The following is a 22,773-nucleotide window of genomic DNA, read 5'->3' as shown; positions in this document are numbered from 1 at the left end:
CCCACAGCTGATTTCATACTTCTTCAATACTCAAAAATGATGGCAACCATTTAGCCCTTCCTGTATGAACTGGAGTACACAGAAGAGGAAAGGGTTGAGAGAGACAGAGGCCAAAATGATGTGGAATCTACTGTAAGTCGTGACGATCAATCATAGGAGCCTGATCTTAGTCGCATGGAAGACGTTTCAACTTGATGTACTTGCCATTGATGTGAGGTATTGCCAACCTTAGTGGAGAGGGAGGTGTTGGTAAAAAAGGGAAAGGGAGGATGAGATTACAAAAGTCCTTAATACATAAAGGTGTAGGACAACCCCAAGGTCCATGGGTGCAAATTGACAAAAACCACCTCCTCCAGGCCCTCCTAAAACTCACTGCGGGCGTGGGCGAATTGATATATGCCTTTGATAAACACAGTGCAGGGGTGTGCCTCGGCGTAGAAGACATTAAAAGCTTGCTAGTGGTGGCAGTGGGAGATAATATGGAGACAGTATGGGCCAAAGCAGGGTACAAGGGAGTGACACTGAGCAACATTTCCCATGATGGAGCATCATTTAACAGAATCAGGGCAAGGGTATGGGATGCACTGCGACATACATTCCCGGACACACCTGATTTACAGTCAATAATGCATTGCACAATGGGGGAGGAGGAAGACTCTGTGCTGTACATTCTTAGGATTCAAGAGATGTGGAGAGCAGAAACAGGCAGCTCCTGGGAACAATCAACATCCTTGTTTTACTTTATTGTGAAAAGAGGACTGCCCAAGGAGGTGCAGAAGGCACTCAATAAAATATCTGGTGTGAAAGTGAAGGGATGGCCTGAGATTCAAAGCATCATAGTGCACCATTGTAGAAGGATCAAAGAGAGCGAAAAGGAAACTATACGGAGGAGGCAAGCGGAGGAAGCAAAACTGGTTAAAAATAAAACTAGTGTAAGTGGTGGCTGCCCACTCTGACATGGCTCCCTTTAATAAACTATTGGAGGTCTTATTCGGATATATGGCTCTTGAGTTGCTAGCTCTCTTAATGGCCTCCAGCACATCATTTGTGTTATATGTAATGGCACCCACCGACCCTTTATCTACCACATTATTCATGCCATGAGTGGCCTTTTCTGTTTCTAACTGCCCTTCAGAGCCATAAGGGGATCCAGAATGCTGAACCCAATCCGCTTCTGAGACAGCATTGATGGTGTTTTCTCCAGAACCTTTGTTTTGATTATTCTTTAAGGCCCAGAAAGATTGTGAGTCTTTCTTCTGGAGATAAGTCAACATCTCTTCTGCATCTGTATGGACCATAACTGCACGATGATTTGTAACCCAATTTTTATATTTTAGCTTGATTTTCTTAATTTCTGCATACCCATGTTTTTACTTAAATTGTCATATCAAAAACCTCATATCCTCCTTTTTTCTGCCAATTCCTCATCATATCTATGGGTTTACTTATTAGGGGGTTGTTTGGCCTTGTCCTTGTTCCATTTCCCAACATGTGTGGAGTCAATAGTGCCCTGCAAAAAGTTGCCACGGTTTACATGAGTAAACATGAGCAGTTTCCAGTCATAATTGGTATTCTCAACTGCACCCCTAATTTCTTCATTCATGTTATTAATCTTGTGTTGATTCCATTTAATTCTATTGGACGCAGAGTTAACCCCAATGTCTGCATCATACTTCTCTGGACATCTTCCTGTTGGCCAATTGAACGAGCAGAGTTCAATGGGCCACAAGGCACTGGCCTATTACAGCGAATGTTGGTCTCAGTGATGCAGGAACAATTCCCTTGCGAGCAGGCACTTGCTGCAGCTACATTCGCGATGGAAAAAAGCTCCACTATTACCATGGGGTGCTCTGTAACATTGCATGTGTAACATGCAGTGTTTGCCATTCTGGAGTGGTCTAAATCGATGGTGACCGCTCCATGGGCATCTGCATATGAAACCATCCCATCCAGTCCAAACATGCACATAGGGAGGTGCAAGACAGTAAACCCTGCTACCTTTTTAACAGAATTGTGTACTGAGGAAGACCTTGCGAGGCATGACTGCATAGCATTTGAGCGAGAGGAGGAGAACATAGCAAAAGACAGCCTACTTGAAAGGGGAGGTCCACTTCATTGATAGGTCAGCAACTATTGACCAGGGAACAGGCCTGAGACATACTGGTGCGGCAGTGGTCCGCCTGATGGACAGAGAATATGAAGTGGTGGCGCACGAAAGGCTGCCAATGCATTATTCAGCACAAACAGCAGAGTTTATAGTGCCAATTGAAGCACTTCTCGCATCCCAAGGGTGCCGAGTGAACATCTATTCTGATTCCACTTATGTTAACATGGTGGTACATTCAGGGTTGGCACAGTGAAAAAAGAGAGGGTTCAGAAGAGTTCATGGGTCCCCCGTCCAACATGCAGCTTTATTTGACAAATTGATTGAAGTGCTTTTTCAGCGATCTGTAATTACAGTGGTTACCAATGACACAGACGCAGTTCCCCTCGGCAACGCTGCTGTGGATGCAACAGCAAAACTAGCTGTGTAGCTCCCGTGCCTGTCATTTCAGATTATCCGGTGACACACAGACAGAAACAGCTGCCAGCCCTGTATACTTCCCTCCCAATAGCTCAGATCATTGAATTACAAACGCAGGGACCTCAAGAGGAGAAAGTTTTGGAAGAGGGTATACAAAGTCCCCTTCAGATTTGTTATGGCAGCAAGATACCACAGGCAAAGTTGTTATGACTATTGTTAATTTCTTTCGACCAGTTGCACCATCCTTCACATTTGCCAAAACAACACATTGCTGCAGACATACAAGAGGACTGGTTTGCTCCCAATCTCCAGGAGGATCTTTCCACTATGGTGATAAATTGCATAACCTGCCAAACATATAGCACAGGTCACACTCTAACAACTATACGTGGTACTTTGCCCCACCCTACTGAGCCATTCAGAGAGCTTCACACTGAATATGCAGATATGGGGGAGAGGTGTAATAAGTCAAGTTATTTAATAGTTGCGGTATGTCCTTTATCACGATGGGTCGAGGCTGGTCCTTGTGCACATCCTGATGCTTAAAGTGCCGCCATTTTTTAGTAAGGGAGGTGTTCCCTCATTGGGGTGTTTGTGACTTCTTGCAGTCAGATACTGGAACCCATTTCTTTGCTGAGCTCTTTAAGGAAGTGACCACATTACTGGGCATTAAGCATTGGATGTGCACAATTTACCACCACAAGGCGAAAGGGGTTGTAGAACGGATCATCGGACTGCTAAAGTGTAAACACCCGAAGTAGTGCACAATGCTGAAGAAGAATGGGGTTCACTGTTTGCCCCTGGAGTTGTTCAGTATGCACATACAGCCCTGCAAGGATCACCATATATTGCCTCATGAGGTGGTAACACGACAGCAAAAGCACACGCTGCTATCTCCCATATAAAAGGTTTGGATGCTCACAGTGCTGCGTCCATCCTAGGGGATGAGTTCAGTGATTATCTTTCTGCCTTAACAAAAGCCATACAATGCATCTTTCAGCAGATAGTGCCACTGCGGTCTGAAGACGCAACCATCAATGCATCTACCTCAGTCACGTCACCACCACTACAGCTGTTCCCAGGGGATTACGTTTTCGTCAATTTTGTCCGCAGATGGAGTGAGCCTAGATACAATGGTCCTTTCACTGTTGTCTATGCCACTCCTGTTGCGGTAAAGGGTAAGGAACTGAGGTATTGGATACACCTTTCGGATGTCTGGAAGGCACCCCATCCCGGACCCCCTACACAAGAAGTAGAGGTGTGAATACTGTGACAAAAAACTGATATGTCGAATCAATAGATTTACCTGTGCATATGTATTTACCCAGTGGCAAACCAGTAGTATTACAATACCGTTTATAACAGCACGTTTTTACTGCATTATTCTTATTGTGTTTATATTATTTGTACCTATCATCATTTTAACGCTGCTATACAAGGTTTGAACTTTATTTCTCTCTTACTTTTCCCCTCCCCTCCATTGTTTCATCTCTATCTTTTCCTGCCTCTTGCCTTTCTCCGCCCTTTTGTCATGGTGAGAATACAGATATCTGCGCATGCGCCTAATGCGCATTCACTGCATATCTGTTGTGCACGCTATGTTGCTCTTGCATTTTCTTCCTCTTATACTTGTGTGATGCACTGTGTAGCTGGATTATCTATGTTTGCACAAGGGATATATTTGGGATATAGTTTTATATGCGGAGAGCATATAAAAGGAGGACAGCGAAATGCCAACATTTCATCATCATCTCTGGATGCCAATACTTAATTTATCAGGGCCAATCTTTCATCATCATTGAATACTAATATGTTATCGCTGACTGTCAATATGTAATCATTGAAAGAGGGGCAGTGAAAAAGATTGTGACTGTTATTATGAATACCGCTGAAAAGGAGATGACAAATTTTACTAAACTTGCCCTGTCATTAATATTGCATAATATATTTTGTGATAGAATTGCAAATTCAAGTACAGTTAAACATTTTAATAGACAAGTGAAGAGAAATAAGTATGAGGAGTATCGAGGATTAGGTTAGGATGTAATAGAGGTTGTGCCCAATCCAGAATTGAGAAATACCTGGTACGCAGACATGAGCTCAGTGGGGAAAAAGAGGGTTAAATGCAAATGGGAGCTGTTAAATTTGTTCCTTGATACCACACACATCGGGGGCCCCCAAGGTATTAATGCCACAAGAGGTTCCACTCTTGGAGGCCCAATGTTTGGTCCATCTTAAATTATGCAGACTGCAAAAAACTTTCCAGGCACAGAGTATACAACTCGCCCTGATGGATCCTGATGAGCAACAATGTGACCAGAATCCTAAAAGCACACGGTGTTTACAACGGCAATACATGAAGCTAGACGGTATAAGATTTGTGGCAAACAGATGGCAAGAGACTACAATGAGCTGCATGGCAGTAGGCCTTTTAGGATTCGAAGAAGAAGCAATTCAAAGGTTGAATGCTGTATGCAGCGACTACTGGAATGAGCATGTGGCAAATGCCGAAATATCACATATTGGGCCGACCCTCACCTTGTCCTGTGCTGGTCGTTATTTTAGTTAATCGAGGGGTTTCACCCCTGTGCCTCAATTTCATGCCTCTACCCCCTGAACCGCACCACACTTTCTCTTCATACACTAACACCATCCAATACATTTTAACTAGCAAAAGCCATACTAAGTGACATATAAGATACTGCTTAACTTTCCATATCAGAGTGCATTATAATGTATTCGCCAGGTCTGCGGATACATGCTCATCAAAGATTACCATTTTCCAATGTGGTCTGGTTATTCCTAAAAGCACACCGGCCAACATCATGTTAATTGCCGCATAGAGGGTTGGTCCATATTCTAAGGCTGCTATTTACCCTGTTTAGATGCTCTTGCTTAACCAACAAGATGTGGCTCTTACCTCACTGCCCACTCATCTTGATGGGCATGTCGTAAAACATTCGATCTCTCAATGGTACCTAAGGCTAAGCCTGTGTTTAGTAGAGCTCATCCGCTTTTGCCCACATCTGCAAAGGCAAGGGGAAAAGTGTGAGCGATTTTAAAGACTATAAACAATGTAAGAAAATGCCTTAATTCATATACAGGCTGCTCGCGAGCAAGACCATCGACATCGCCTACATACCGGTGACTCCCTGCTAATTGTCTTACCTTGATATGATCGGTCGAGACGTGATCTCTATCGTCTGCGCACCAGTTCGACTATTCAACAGCCAGCAGTACAGCACATAGTGCTTATTTCAAGACGTTGTGTCGGATCACGTGATCCCCATCGCCTATGTGGCCTAAGCCCTTGGTCTTAGTATATGAGCATGCCAAGTGCCATTCTAAAGTTTTTAAAGTGGCCAATACCTATTAGAGTAACATCACATGGATCTCTACACGGAGTTGCGTATGTCGAGAAACGGAACCAACATGAATGTAATATATCATTTCCCATCATACTGGTTCCAATATAACTGAATGTTATATAGGCTGCTGTTTTTCAAACTAACTGTTGACATGCGAGTCAGCGCACAAAGGGGTTGGCTGCCCTTTTCTTGGTTCTGATGCATGAGCTGTGTTCAATAATTCGCGTTTTAACAGATGTTTAAGTCATTCCCACGTAGGTTATTTGGCATGTGCATGTGATAATATATATGATCCCTGAGGTGGTGCACTCAGTAAAGGTCTTCTAAGTCCATAGGTAGTTTGTTTGTTTCTTTCTTTATAATGCGCTCCAAACCCAGGGGTATCTGGGCGCAATTTACAAGGATATGCATATTCTTGGTTACACAAAAGGCAGTACAGTAGTATAAAGATTACAAAGATATCTTATTTACACGAATGGAATATACAATAGTATACAACATCGAATTTCAGAGCATTGTCTACAAAGATAGTTTCATAGATACAGACAGTAGATATGCAGTGAGGGGGACCTAGGTGAGGGTGTCTACTATGGTGAGTCTTTGGAGATGAGACCGTGTTTGATGTCTTTCCTGAATTTATAGAACGACTGGTCAGCTCTTAAAGTGGTAGGTAGTGAGTTACAGAGTTCAGCAGCCATTACAGGGAAGCTGCTGCCACCTGCTTTTTTTAGTTTGTACCTGGGGACTTTTAGGCAGCCAGAGTTCGTAGATCTGGTGTAACGGGTGGTGTTTTTGGAAAATGTGTCAGCAAGGTAGGGAGGAGCTGAGTTATTGAGGCATTTGTAAGTTAGGGAAACTGTTTTAAGTTGTATTCTATCATTGATGGAGAGCCAGTTGTTGTCTCATCTGATCTCAGAAATGTGTTGCCTTCTGGAGATACCCAGGGCAGTTCTGAGTGCATTATTCTGCAGGATCTGGAGTTTATAAATGATGTATTTGCTGGCACCTAGGTATAGTGCATTACAGTAGTCAATTTTTGACAATAATAGTGCTCTGGCCAGAGTGATGCAGCTTTTAGTGGAAAGGAAGGGTTTGCAAGTGTGGATAAGCTTACAGGTGTATGCTGTCACTGAGGCTGTGGCGCTGACCTGTTTGTGCAGACTCAGGGAGGAGTCTTGGTAAAAACCTACTGTTTTTACCTCTTTGGCTACCGAAATGTTGTTCCCATCAATGTTGAAGGATAGGTATTGATTGCAAATTTTTTTCAAGTTGGCGGGTGTGGCTAAGAGGAGTAGCCCAGTCTTCTCATCATTCAGGCATAGGCCATGTGTGGCCATCCAGGCCTGAATGATTAGGTAGATTTTGTTAATGAGAGCTATGTCTTTGTCGTAATCGCCTGTCAGAGGTATGAGGATCTGGGTGCCGTCTGCATAATTAGTGTAGGTGACTCCCAGATGGTCCAGATCATCAAACAGTGGTTTGGTGAACACATTATACATGGTAGGTGATACACAGGATCCTTGTGGAACTCCACAGAATATGGGGATAGGATCTGCTGCTGCCGAAGATGAGACGACTCTCATGGATCTATTATTATCGGAAAGATTCAATCCAAGCTGTTGCTTCTGCTGAGAAAAGGCCGCTGTGGAGAGATGATTACATGGCACCTTTTGATCGACCAGATCAATAGCAGCTGACAAATCCAGCAGGAGGTCTGATTTTACTTTGTCTTTCAGATCGTCAATCTGGATCTACAAATCAATCAAGGCTGTTTCTGTGCCATGTTGAGGTCTGAAGCCAGATTGACAGAGTCCAAGAAGCTTATTGGTCTTCAGGTATGATTGTGTTTGATTGTAGGCAGCTTTTTTGACAATCTTTAGTAAAAAAGGGACTGTGTTAATGGGCCTGAAGTAGGAGGGGATGTTTGGGTCCAGGGATGGTTTCTTTAGGACTGGGAGGACCCATGAGTTTTTTAGATTGGTGGGGACAGTGCAGGGGAGGAAGGAGGCGTTAATTAGCTTGGTAATAAAGGGGGCAAGTTCACTTACCTGCCCAGCATCTGTCATAAAGGAAGCGGCATCTCCTTGAGAGTTGGAGGGTTTGAGTGAAGTTATAATGTTTTGCACTTCTCAGGTAAACACTGCAGTGAATTTGAAGCGCTGTTTTGGTGTAGGTAATGTAGGGCTATATTTCGGAGTGTTGGCTTGAGGTGGTAGATTAAGTTTTTTGATAGCTATTTTCTTTTGGAGCAAGGCGATTTTATTTGATATGGCATCTTGGATTTGACTGCACCATTTTTTGTCTTTGGTGCAGTTATCTGTTGGCGGGGTAGGAGATTCAAGTTCTCTTCGAATGGGAAAGAGTTATCTCGTGCTTGAACTCGCTTCATCAATCCTTTCATTATGGGTGTCACGTTTCGCTAACAGAATTTCTTCTTTGTAGTTAGCTGAGATTTTTTGAAGGATGTCTTTGTTGGTTGTGGAAGGGTTATTTTTCCATGTCGTTTCACATTTCCTTTTTTCATTTCTTATGGATTTAAGTTTGGCCGTGAACCAGGTGTTCATGTGCGCTTTGGGTTTACTTTTGCACATTTTTAAATGTGCAATGCTATCTATGGCTGTGGTAATAGTTTCGTTATTGAGGTCCACTAGATCTGCTGGATCAGAGGTGGCAAGTGACGGTCTAAGTAGCGGCTGGCGAAAAGGTTTGAGATTATCCAGTATTTTTGTTCCTACTCAGAATAGGTGGAGCAATAAGGATCTCTCTACTGGGAGGTATACAATCTTAAAGTATAAATGTGAGTAGAAAGTGGTCAGTCCAGTGTTGCATGTGTAGTGATGAGGGCTCTATTAGTCATGCCTAAATCAGCCAAGGATTTGGCCAGAGCCATTGCAGGTTGCCCGTTGGGGTCATTAAAGCCTAGATTAAAGTCGCCTAATATGAGGATATGGAACGATGACTTGGTGTTAGTGGAGAGGAGGGAGAGGATTTCTTCTTCAAAGGATCCTATAGGTCCAGGGGGTCTGTAAATCAGATGCATTGTTATAGTCCATAGTTCACATTATTTGGTGGGGGCATGTGATGCAATTCTGAGACCCAATGTATATTTGGCGATAAAGGCAATTCCGCCTCCTCTGGCGGATTTTCTATCAGCTTTAAGGACCGTATAGTTGTCAGGCGTAGCAATAAGGAGAGTGGGGCCTGCTATTGCATGTAACCAGGTCTCTGTAATTGCTAGGAAGTCACATTTTTTTCTATGATTAAGCCAGCAATGTCTGCTGCATGGGCCACCAGAGATCTGGCATTGATCGATGCCCCATGGATAGCTGTGGAAGTATTTTTATGGGCGGGGAGGTCAGTTGTGGCAGGTTTCAGTCTAGTACTCTTAAAAGCCTTGTGGTGTTTGGGCAGGAGTTTTTTAGGGCATTATGACTGGTTAGTTGTGGGCAGATGGCCAGGAGGTATTTTATATGACTTGCCTGATCTAGTGCCAAGTCTAGCGTTTCTCACTCTGGTAGGGCATGGGCGATTAGGGATATGTGAAGTGGGGACAGAATGAGATTTAGGAATGGAATTGTGTCTGCTTGAGGTAAAGACTTGTTGGGCGTCACATGGCATCTAATGGTTGATGGAGAGATTGGCTGCTACAGGTAGTGTAGGAGCTCTGATGGATATGGTCTAGACCATGGGCTTCAGTGTGGGTAGGAATGAGGTGGGTTTATTCCGGGTAGGGAGAAATAGTGTTGGGAGAAAGTTGGTGGGCTTGATACAACTTTCCATGTTGGAGTGTATGGGCATGTTGAGTAGGCGTGTAGCAAGGTGAACAAAATAGTGTTAGAAGAATTGGGTTGAATGGTGGTGACACTTGTAATGGTAACAAGGATGTGGAGGCTGATCGACAGTATGGCGGTGATATTTTTGGTAGGAACATACATAGTTACTAACACCAAAGTAATTCAGTACAGTTTTCTAACACCAACGTAAACGCGTGCATTTGTCAAAACATAGATTACATGCGCTTGACTACCCTAGACTCGTGTCACAATGTAAAGGATGCAGAAGTGAGTTCAGGTGCAGATGACACAAGTTAATTTGTAAAGGCAGGCACTCTCGCAAGCACTATTGTGCAAGTAGGTCTTAGGAGCAGTATCAGTTTCAACTCAGATCGGTATAGGGATCAGTAGCAAAGTATCAACTAGTTGGCTGAAGAGTGGTGATTCAATTAAGGCTGATATAAGACTGGCATTTGGTCTCAAGGTCCTCACAAAAGCAGGGGCATAACAGATAAAAAATACAGGTCATCACAGTATTTGTTAAAAATTGGCATAGTGCAGATAATCAATCAGATGTTCAGAGTGCATCAGTATTTTGAATGAAATACATGCACAGTATAGTGCAGTACAATTATATTAACTGTAGAAATGGAAAATCGTCCAGAGGCAAGTCATAAACAGAGGATAGGCATAGGCCCAGTCAATATTAACCGCTCAGTGCAGAGGATGTGAGTGGGCGAACAAGATAGCATTTGTTCATAACTCTGTGGCGAAAAGTAGGCTGGTTGAACACCGGCATATAGAATATAAGTGAAAGGCACACAGAGTACGTTTATGAAGGCAGACTTGTGAACGATAGGTTTAACACATTTTCGAATTAGTAGAGCAGGTTGGAAGGGATCGGAAAGCAGACGCCAGGTTGTACTAAAGTTAATCAGTGAAGGGTACCTGTGACATGGAGTCAGCAATGCACGGGAGATGCAGGGTCACTAGACCAATGTCTCTTTTGCCGGTTGGAGTACGTATTGTAGCACGTGGGTAGGGTGGTCTGTCGGTTGGCAGTAGGGTGCGGAAGAAGAGTACACCTACCTATAAGTTTGGCATGCGAAGGCACAATAATGTTAGGTCTGATGTGTCGCACATTAGCGAGCAGGGCTTTTTTCTTCAGCCTTCGTCGGAGGCCGGCTTCCGCCTGCCAGCGTTTGAGATTGGTTATGAGAAGTCTCAGTTGCTTGGCAGCGGAGATCTAGCCTCGTTGTGGGGCCGCGTTGTGCCCGCCATTATTAAATCAGGCGGTGCATCGAGGAAAAGAGAAAAGGCACGTTGGAAAGATGGATTCAATTAATAGGCAGTATGATGTTAGTAGGAAGCCAGGAATGCCAGGAATATGTAGAAGTCGTCGGCTGATGCGGTCGCACAGCAGGTTCAGAGTGTGGCTCAGGCAGCGACGGGAGAAGGGCTCCAGCCCACTCAACCACGATGGGAGACGAAGTGTCAACCAATATCAATCCGCTTGCTCCTACTTGTCTGTGCACAAACAATGCATGAACCACATGGAGCATTTCAAATAGTTGGAGTAGTGGACCACAGTGTAAGATGTCCGTCTTGGCTGCTGCTTTCTCTAAAAGATTGCGGTACAGTATGCACCAATTTATCACAGAGGTTCTGCCACAGCCTCAGAATCTCCTTAAGTTTATTAAAGAGTGAAGAATAACTCAATACCACAGTAATGGTCTTTTCATTTTATGGTTTTTGTTTATTCTGTAGAGTTACCTGTCTTGGTATATTTTGTGCCCTTTTTGCCACTTGGCAAACTATTTTCTCTGGATATCCTCTCTTCTCGAGTTGTTGTGACAGAAGTCGGGCATGACATTTATATTCGCTCAACCTGGAGCAAGATCAGCGATAACGTAAAAATTGGCCAAACTGTATGTTTTTGCAAAGGGCTCTAGCATGGTAACAACTGAAGGAAACCAATTAATTGCAATCTGTAGTTTTCCTAGAGATGGTCGTATTGATGCCCCCTGCTGTCGGAGTACTGCTCAAATACAAAAAATGGATAGTAGTGCGACTGGACTTGCAGGAGGATTTAAGAAAAAGGATTCCTGGCATTAATCCAATCATGGAAGGAGATCATGTCTTGATCATTGCCATCAAAGATTGTGATCCATATGCAAAAGGAATTGATGTTTTTAAACATATGACTGAATATGCATGTAATTGGTGATAATCACTACACATGCACAACAGTAACTTGAGGGTGCACCCTGGAATGAGGGTCCAATAATGGTGAAATTCCCATTCAAATGCTCCTTGGTGATACCACAAGCAGATCAGCCTTAACGTTTTAATTATATTTTTTTTATTTCTTCAATTGTGTTGCACAATTGATATTCTCCATTGAGTGGAACGTAATAGCCTTGCTTCAGTTTGGGGTGCTAGTCCGTAGATAAATGAAGAACTCCGCCGCTGGACGCATGTGACTGGTTTGTCAGTGTGTGACTGTGTTTGACAGTCACACAGTTCCAGCGGCACAGGTTCGAAATGAACCCCATTGATTGTCTGAATTAAAAGCCTGCTGGATCACTTGACTAGATAGCAACATAACAAATTCAAAGTGAGGCCACATAAGAAGTATCAGATACACCTCAGCCGAGCACAGACAACCTTTCCATTCTACCAAGCCAGACATGCATGAGTTGCATTGAAATTGCACGTTATAGAACACAGGAATCCGCATGAAGGGGATTTGAAAAAACACCTCTGTCCTGATGAAGGCCGCTACAACTAGAGCACTATCAAACTGCTTGTGAGGCCAGAACACTGTTGTGTCGACAAACCAAGAATACAGTAATGCAATACAGAGACACTACTCAACCAGCCTAGCCAATTAGGCAGTTAGATTTAGAGAGCCCAGTCTAGCATTAGGGGCCGTAGATTTATATGAACACACTACATTTTAAACTAGAATTGATTGCCCATGTGATGTACTGCACTTTTACTCCTGTGTAACACTGTTTTGTTTTATGTCGTGAATGTACCAATCTCAATCATTGACTTCTGATACATGAAATTGTATATAATAAATTTGCTGCTAGTCGTACAGAGAGAAGTCGAATGGGTCTATATGTATCTGACTCGCCCTGTCCAATTTTGTTTTTATGACACTTTAAATCATATGCATGATGGTTGAAGTGCTTCATGCATGTGTTTTAAAGTGACCATTACTGGTATAGATAGAAAGCCTATCTATAACAGTAATGGTCACTTCAGCATTCTCTACAGGGGATTCACAATGCCAACGATGCAAATTGTAATGTAAATCCCTTGTAGAGATGCTATACATGCACATACACATGCCTGACACTCTTACACTAAATACATACATACACGCACAGCTACTCACTCAACTAGACTGCACAGAGACAATGCATTACATTCAAAAACACATACATACGCATTATTATTATTCTTATTTGAAACGTCTTAAGCGCAAACGGTCGCCCAAGGACATCTTGGCACTAGAGGAAGGCAAGCTGTCCATGTAGACAGGAAAGGCAGCACAACTAGAAGAGAAGGGTCTTCATAGCTTTCATAAAAGCTTGGTTACCGCCTAATTTCTTTATGAGAGGCGGCATCTCATTCCATCCAATGGCAGCAGCCTCAGAGTGAGCAGCCCCCTTTGCGCGGTTAAATGATTGAACCACAATCGTCGTCGAAGCTGACAATTGGGGAAATAGCGCACAAACTTGGATATCAGAAACTCTGGTCCCACATTGTGGATTGCCCGATGGACAATACACAAAGCTTTAAATCTAATACGCTGACATACTGGCAGCCAGTGGAGGAGCGCAAGACGGGGGATATGTGTGCCCCATAGGGGGAGCTAATGGCTTCTAGCTGTTGCTAGATTTTGTAGGCACTGTAGACTCTGGATAAGCCCTCTCGCTCGGGATAAATATAAAGAATTACAATAATCCAGCCGTGATAGAATAAGGGCAGCCACAACCGGGGGACGAAGGTGTTCAGGGATTGAAGGCAGCACTTTTTTAGAACTTTCAGCTGCATATGGCCAGTTTGACATACCGTAAGCAACCTGACTCTCCATAGAGAGAGAAGCTGTCAGTATGACCCCCAAGTTCTTAACCTTCCATGTAGGAGTGGGAAGGTTGCCCAAAGAAGCAGGCCAGGAAGAGGACACCCAAAGTGACGGATCGGGGGGGGCATCCCACCACCAAAGCCTCAGTCTTATCACAGTTCAATTTGAGCCAGTTGTGGTCCATCCATTTACCCAACCCACAGCCATCAGGCACTCAGGCAGGCATGACGCCATCTCAGCCTGATCTAGATATAAACAAATCAGAATCTGAGTGTCGTCAGCATATGAATAGCATCTGACGCTGAAGGACCGGATGAGACCCACTAATACCCAAATGTAGATGTTAAAAAGAGTCGGTGATAAGGAGGAGCCCTGCGGTACTTAACAGCTAAGAAGGCATGGAGTGGATAGAAAGGGGGGCATCCAGAGAGTCTGGGTACGATCCGACAGGAACGAGGTGAACCATGCCATTTCTTGGCCAGTTAGACCCATCTGGGCTAGCGGGATGGGGTGGTCGACAGTGTCAAAGGCTGCTGACATATCTAGAAGAATCAGGGCATCCACCCCACTTGAGTCCACCAGCCTGGCCATGTTGTCCAGGACGGAGACCAGAACACTCTCTGTGCCTCTGCCAGGTCTAAAACCAGCCTGAGCAGGGTCAAGAAGAGTGGAAGATTCAAGGTAGGAAGAGAGTGAGGTAGAAACCAAAGATTCCAATTGTTTCATAAAGAAAGGAAGGAGTAAAATAGGACAAATATTAGCAAGGACCTTAGGGTACAAAGTGGGCTTCTTTAACAGAGGGATCACTCTAGCAGCTTTCAGTTCAGGGGGACTAGTCCCAGACTGGCAGGAGTTGTTAATCGCTGTAGTAATTTCCCTTAAAAGATCAGTGGAGATGGTTTTCCTGATCACTACCGGAATAGCATCAAAAGGGGAGGAAGATTTGATCTTGTAAATTGGCAGCAAGGACTGCTTCTTCCGAGAATAATGGAAAGACAGATCATTTAGGCAGTTCAGATGGAGATGATCTGAAATTGAGTTCAGTGTTATTACTCTCAGCCGTAGGGGTAGTCTTTGCAATATTATGGCGAATGTCTCTGATTTTAGTAATAAAGAAATGCGATAGGTCATCACACAATTTTTGAGTGGGTCTAACTCTAGAGGTAAGCTTGTCAGAGGAGGAGAGAGCCTTCACAACAGTGAACAAGGCCTTACGTTTACACTGGGCATTTTTTTTTCAGACATGTATAGAGCTTTAGCTGTCTTAACCGCACCGGAGTAGAATGCCAATTGCTGTTTGAATACAGCCTTAAAATGAGGATCGTCGGTTTTGCCCCAGGAACGTTCTGTCTAAGTTTAAGCCTCTCTGCCTTAAGAGAGTCGGAGAACCACAGCTCCGATGGTATCTGCAGGGCTGTATAAGTCTAAGGGGTGGCAACCTTATCTGCCGCCTCCTGCAGGGATAATGCTAGAGTAGATCGAGAGATGTGGGAATCCATGTTGCATTTGGCTGCGATAAGGGAGACCAAACTTAGGGGGGGGGGTCGATAGAGCGCCATTAACGGTGCCATATTTTAGGAGCTGGTATCTTGGTACAGGGTGTCATATTTTAGGAGCTGTTATCTTGGTATAAGGTGTCAATCTATTAAGTGTACATGAGATAAGAAAATGGTCTGTCCATACCATGGGCTCCACTGACTGTAAAGATAGCATAGTATTAACTGCAAAGACTAGGTCCAGTATATTCCCAAGCTTATGTGTAGGAGAGTGCACAATTTGATGTAAATCCAAATCAAGCATACTATCAAAGAATAAATTAAGAGCAGGGGGTCTAGGTAGATCAAGTTTTAGATTAAGGTCACCCAAAACTTCTAGGCGGATATATCTCATTTGTAGGTCAGCAAGGAGATCCAGCAGAAGGCCCCCAAATGTCCCAATAGGGCTAGGGGGCGATATATAAGCAGGAAGTAGTAGGAGCATGCTGGAGATAGGGTGCGTTTAAAGAGACAGGCTTCCATGTCCAGGTCATGGGAAAGGATGAGCTGGTTAATAGTGCATTCAGATGTATAAATCATATCAACACCGCCACCATGACGTGGGGGGGAGCGGTCAAAATGAATAATGTGGTAATTGGGCGGGATGGCTTGGGACCAGGGCAGGGGCAGAGCCAGGGCACAGCCATGTCCAAGTCAAACATAGTAGATCCGGGCTACGCTCTGAAATCAAATGGTGTATTTCAGCCGTGGCGCCGGAAGGGACCGCGTATTAAGCAGCAGTATTGAATACGAGGAGCTGCCTGTGTCCATCATAGGTTTGGTGTCAGCAGGAGCAGTACCTGTATTAATGGTAACATCCTCCCATTCATATGGTCTGGTGGTGGTGGCAAGAGCCAGTGCCATCAGCTGACTCTTAGAGTAGATGTAGCATTAGTCATACATACATTCATACATTGTAATACATACATTCATCACAATACATGATACATGCATACATACAATAAATACATACAGTACAAGAATGCATAGATTACGCTATATCCATACACATACCGTAGGTCTCCTGGCCCTGGCAAGGGCACGAGGAGGCCGCATCATGCTGGGTGCTTGGCTATGGTGCACCCTGGAAGGACTTGAAACCGTGGGCGTGCCGTTATCGCACGGGCTACAGCACCCACTGCACAGGGTTTATTGTTTCATTTTGCAACTTTTGCCTCATATGCACAAACACCTTTCCAGGATTGGAACCTACATTGACCTATTCCAATTTCATTTTTTAAATTCATTCTTTGACTCTGATAAACACATTTAATGCACCCACATTTAGACTGTTCTACTTTTCATGCAGGTTATGAAAATCTGTAAGTGTCAGTAAGGCCACTTCTTAACAACGGGCACCCTTTTTTATGGCTACTAAATTACTTTAAAAAACATAAATCATTTATTGAAAATGAATGAGATTTTTAGGCTGTGAAAAACACTTCCTAAATCCCACTCCAATATCACTTTCTGATTTTGTACGCCCCTTCTTGATTTATTAACCCACTTAAAGCACTTATATTTTTGCTCACCTACACAGTCCACGCGGAAGAGATCCACTGAAGCAGCCAAGGATGCTTCATCGACAGATTTGATTCCTCGTAGCACGAATCGCACCAAGGAAGATTTAACGCTCTCCGGTAGGAATGACAAGAGGTAGATGGGCATGTACAAGACATACCGAAGACTGCACAGTACAGGAGTCATGACCTTTCCTTGAGGTGACTGAGCCATGCGTTCTATTGTCGGAAACAACAACACAGATCGTAGAACCTGTCAAAACGCGGAGGAAACACAAAAATATTGTCAAGAAATGGAAGGATGTCCTTTTAAAGTTTCTTTATTAACATATTTATCAGCATGTACCTTTGAAAAATGTAGTCTTTTGCTTTTAACAATGTATTTATTGTAATTTCTAATCATTTTAGCAGGGTTCTGATTCCATATATTCATCCCTTAAATAATACAAAGGGCCTCATTACGAGTTTGGAAGTATTCCAGTGGTAATTTTGCCGGAAATACCACCAAACATAATTACAGTTATCACTGTGTCCCGTAGTTTTCCTGTGGGATTACAAGTGGTGGTGTAAATCCCCATTTTCTGGAGTCCATACGACTGCATTGGGGATTTTTTAGTGAAATTAACACCCGCAAAATTACTGAGTAGGAATGCTGCTGATTTTATAGGAAAAGTGAAGGGTTCACCTCCAGCATGATACAGGAGGTGAATCCTCCCCTTTTCCGCCAAAAAATGGCAGGATTACCAAAGCTAAGGATTTAGAGCAAGAGTAATTAATGTAGATCAGTATTTATTTTAGCCAAGCACTAGTCTTAACTTTTTGATTTTGTACCAGTTGCATTTTTTATGTACACCTATAAACATAATATTGGTTGTACTACTTGGTATGGATAGCATAGTCTTATTCTCGCTGATTTCAAGATCAGATACGTTTTCGACACCCCAAGTTCATCACCGTACAGTGCACAGTGAATAGTCTGATTACATATACTTGCTTTCTTGCAGAAACGAACGTCCCCCGAACCAATCAGCAAACTTCGTATCATCCCAATGTGCTAGGGTATACTTTTCCATATCTGGCGATCTCAGGACCCATCCATAATTAGACGGACCCTAAGATAATGAAATTCTCCACCTGTTCAACTCATTTGTTTATTAGTGAAAAGTTAAGTTTAGGTAGTTTAATGAAGATGATTTGACATACGTTTTGTTTTATCAACATTTATTGGCAAACCCTTTGACAGACAGCTCTCATTAATCTGGTTTAATTGTAGTTCAGATGGTGATTCAGAAATAAGATTTCCTAGATTATCTCTTCTAGGATTTAGTGCATTAGCTGGCAGGTTCATGATATCAGTGGCCAAACTATTTATAGACGGTGAGAACGTGGGGGGGTGGGCGCGTTAGCGAGCCCTTGAAAGATGACAGCCAAGGCATGAGCATGAGCTCTGGCGGATTAGTCCCGAGCATGTCCAGTTTAGGACAGAGGATTCTTCGCTCTATTACTGGACTGCTGACACCAGTGAGTGAAGAGCCAGCAAGTGGGTCTCACAAAGGATGGAGGCCACAAAACGGGGGATGATAACAAAGAAGACCGTGTTGGGGTCGGACATGGAAGGATCGTGGATGGTGAGAGAATAATTGAATGTGAGTGGTGAGTTTGTGATGAGGGGAGATCGCATTGTTCCTCCCCAAGGGGTAAGGAAGAGGATTGTGGAGATTGCCCATGAGGGGCATCAAGGTATCACGAAGACGGAGCAGAGTGTTAGGGCTGAGTATTGGTGGCCTGGTTGGGATCTAGAAGTTGAGAGAGTAGTGTGAAATTGTTACCATGCTCTCTGAGAGAGAAATGTTTGGTACTGAGAGAGAGAGAGAGAGAGAGTCCCATGACATTGGTGACGGTGCCAAGTATGCACTTTAAATCGAGGGAGATGAATCAGCCTCTGATGGAAAATGGGATGGCCAATAAAGGAAATAATGTATAAATGGGGGAAAATCTCGGAAGATATTATTAAATGTTGATTCTGCAATTTAATGTTGGAGACCATGAAATATCTTATGGTGGAGTGCAAAACTCTGTTGCCCCTGCACATTTTTCATCCCAAGCAATTATTTGAAGCAGATCAAATACTATGTACTGATGAATTATGGTTAAAGATGTGTAACAGGAATTTGAAGTGCATGAGATATGCTGCTGTGAATTATTTAAATCAGTTGAAGATCAAAGTCTATGGTAATAAACAAGAACTAGACGATGGCAATTTTATGGTAGCTATTCCTGGTTATAATATTTAAATAACTGAATGTGAATGTAACTGAATGTAATAATAATTTTTACTGTATGTGATTTAATTTTTATGAGAATATTTGCATTTTTGTATACATTTTGTTGAAAGGTCTGATTAATTTAATGACTAAACCAGCAATAAAAAAAAATAGTCACAGATAATGGTGTACACTTTAAATCGAGGGAGATGAATCAGCGTCTGATGGAAAATGGGATTGACCACAAATGTACTTCCATCTATCACCCACAGAGCAATGGAGTTGCTGAAAGATTTAATAAGATAATCAAGGATTGCATCAGGTGGGCATGGGTGAACAATGAAGATTGGGACAGTGTTGTGGGGAGTAGGATTGAAGCGCATCAGTTTTCACCAGATTGCTCCAGTGGAGATTTGCCATTTGAATTGACTAGGGGGAGACAAGCAAATTGTAAGCTGTGCCCCGCCCTGGATGAAAAGGGCAAGGTGGTCTTGGGATGGCATCATGCAATTGAGGAAATATGTGGAAGGGCGGCAATTGATGAATAAAATGAACTATGACAAGAGGAAAAGTTCAAGTTTGAATCCAGCTGGTGCAAACATTTCCTGAAATATCGAGAAACTTTAAACCTTTTGCATGAGGCTTCACCTCTGACAGTCGTTTTCAACACAAATTCCAAGGTTGTAAACTAACCTACAGGAGTCTACTGTCACTCTGATAAATCGCACCATAAACTGGATTAATTTGAACTATCATTACTTATGACGAGATGTGCCTCTTGGGTTGGTTCAACTTCTAAAACCCTTGATGGTGATTGCATTGTAGCAACATTTAATAATCCCTCAATCGTGACTGAATTTAAATTTAGCATTATCCAAAGCTTCAAAATTGGGATTGTTACAGTTATGCATTTGTATCCCTGTATTAGTGATAAATCGTGCATAGCAATTGCTGTGAAATCCTCATTGGGAGTGAGAGAGACTTTAATATATTTTCCGTGGATGTAGTAGACTGACTGGTTGTGCAGGATTTTACATGATTATGCTAACTTAATTAAGACCAAGGGCAAAATTTCTGATTTAGGCAGTGATGCAGGTCCTAGTCAGTTTGGGGATGGTTCCCAGGGTAATGCAATTCCATCCTTGGCAGAAGAACCCACTTTACTATAAAAGTCCCTGCCTTGTGTTAATTTTGATTGAGGATCTCCTTTTATAAAAATGAATTTCAATTTTCATTAATGGAGGCTGCCGCCTCTATTATGGTTTTTAAAGAATCCTGCATTTTGGCTGGTTTTGACCAAATATGGCCCAATGTAATGCTTGATACGAACATGGCAATTATGGGTAAGCCCTGTTAAATATGCACCCTTAAAAAGGAATTGAATTCCACTTTGATACAACTAGAGGATAATTCTCTTTTGACCCAGGTGACTGGGGATACAAAATGTTCTGGATACCCATCCACGAAGAACGACTTAACTTCTATGAACACAAGGCATTTTAAATGGACCTTGGTCAATACATGTCCAATTTCAGCACATAAGATTGTAAGCCATTATCTGTTAGTGGAATCTCATCTTGACCTTTTAGCTATCACAGAGACCTGGCTTAGAGACTACTATGGTCCCTCTATTACAGCTGCCTTTCCCACAGGTTATTCCATTATCACCAGAATAGAATAGGATAGAGAGTAGAGGAGTGGGCATTGTTCTGATACATTGGGATACTTTTACAGTTAAAACACACTCACTACCAAGATGCCATGAGAAAGAAATTCTAAAGTGACAATTCTGCCACACCCTTCTTACACCATAGACGTTATCATTCTATATCTACCTCCAAAATAGGATCCACTGTTTAGAGATAACATCACAAACTTAATTATTTCCCAATCTAAAATGAAAACCCTGCTTATCATCTTGGGAAATTTCAATCTTGATTTTCATGATTTGGAGGATGCCATTGCTTTCCCACTCAGACAAGAACTGTTAGATTGTGGCTTCTCCTATATTGATTTCCTGCAAACTTATATGCAAGTGCGCTCACCAGACTGGATCTTCTCCTTAATTATACGTTTCTTGAATTCTTTGATCGGATGAGTGGATTGGACAGACCATGCCATTCTCTCCTTTTCTTCTCCAGTGGTTCTATAACTAGATCACACCATAATGATTAAATAGATCTTTTCTATTGGGATAAACATAGGCTAAGAGCTAACAACCTGAATCCGGAATTGGAGAACATGTCTACAAGTCCCTCATGGTTGGATTGTACAGACATCTCAGCCATGATAGAATGTTATAATTCCATGAACAAATCAATTGAGTCGATTGCCCCTTTGAGAACCAAAACCATCAAAACAAAATACATGATTTAACAGTAGGCTTGAAGCAAATAAATCAGAGCTTGTTAGATCACAGTGTAAATGGAAGAGAAATCCCAAGCAATCTAACTGCCTTAGATTGAAATTTCTGAGGGCAGAATATAAGACATTCCTTACAGAAACCAAGAAAAAGGCACTGGCACAAAAGATAATCACTTCAGATCATTCATCTAAAATCCTTTTTGTGTTTCAACACAGTCAAACGAATTAAGGCTCGAAACTTGGACTTTTTCCACTCAAATGATCAATGCAAGCAGATGTAAACATAGTTTAAGACCAAAATAAAAAAATATATGGGACAGGAGCTCTTCCTTGTAGTTCCTTCAAGAATCTAATTGTGACACTTCCTGTGCCTCGCCCGGTATTCAATTAATGGTTTGACCTCTACTCCCATCAGAGCATCATAACTTAAATTTAGCTTCAACATCCCTTGGAAAGCGGCACCGGCAGATGTGCCTGATATGGAACTGCTCTTTCTGAAAGAAATATCAGTAACTGAGATTATGACAATCACAAGTCTTAATCCAACAAACTTTCCTAGTGGCCCAATGTGATGCTAAGTTAATTAAAAGCCGTGCAGAGGTGCTGGCGCTCACTATTGCAAAGATCATAAATACACCTTTTAAGGTCGCAAATATCCCAGATAACCTGAAACAGACATGGATGAATTCACTATTTTTTAAAAAAAATCCCTAGATCCAGAGATGTATTGCTAACTACAGTCCCATCTCTAATTTCCCCTTTTTGCTAGAAATCATAGACAAAGTTGCCAAATGACAATTACAGACTCGCTCAGAAAACAAGGCTTTCATGGTGGCAGACAATTTGATTTCCAACCAAATAGGAGCACTGAAAAGCCCTATTAGATGTAAAAGACATCCTATTGACGATAACTGATGGGGGACAGATCGGCATGTTGATGCTGCTGGACTTCTCAGACGCATTTGATACCATAGAACATGATATTCTGTTGACATGCCTAAGTAATCTGGCATTGATCTTGGATACTGCCACCAGATGGTTTGGCTCCTTTCTGAAAAGCAGAGCATTCAGAACCAAGGTTAATGGCTTTGTATCAGACATGGTTCATATCTCTCTCCCTTGCTTTTCAACATATATGTGAAGCCTCAGCAGGACTTGCTTTTGAACCATGGGGTGTGCTTCTAAAAGTACGCAGATGACGCACATTTTTAAACTGTCTCGCCAATATGAGAAGAACCTAGCCCATCTACAATCAGTCTTTCAAGATATCGCTGAGTGGATGTCGCATAACTGGCTAGTATTGAATCGCTCTAAAACAGAAATTTT

The 22,773-nt window shown here is 42.6% G+C and overlaps 1 protein-coding gene across 8 annotated transcripts in view; it reads right to left on the bottom strand.

The window, feature by feature from the left end:
- LDAH (lipid droplet associated hydrolase) overlaps nucleotides 1-22,773 on the bottom strand; it is a 1,186,576-nt gene that overhangs the window by 282,229 nt on the left and 881,574 nt on the right. For all 8 annotated transcript variants that reach the window (XM_069605885.1, XM_069605890.1, XM_069605888.1 and 5 more), the window contains one exon: nucleotides 16,832-17,072. In XM_069605885.1, coding sequence (XP_069461986.1) covers nucleotides 16,832-17,072 — 241 coding nt within the window. The remainder of the gene's footprint in view (nucleotides 1-16,831; nucleotides 17,073-22,773) is intronic.

The sequence above is a fragment of the Ambystoma mexicanum genome, chromosome 4p (genome assembly GCF_040938575.1).
Source record: "Ambystoma mexicanum isolate Mex_15411 chromosome 4p, UKY_AmexF1_1, whole genome shotgun sequence".
Taxonomy (NCBI): Eukaryota; Metazoa; Chordata; class Amphibia; order Caudata; family Ambystomatidae; genus Ambystoma; species Ambystoma mexicanum.
This window is presented reverse-complemented; position numbering and strand designations above follow the sequence as displayed.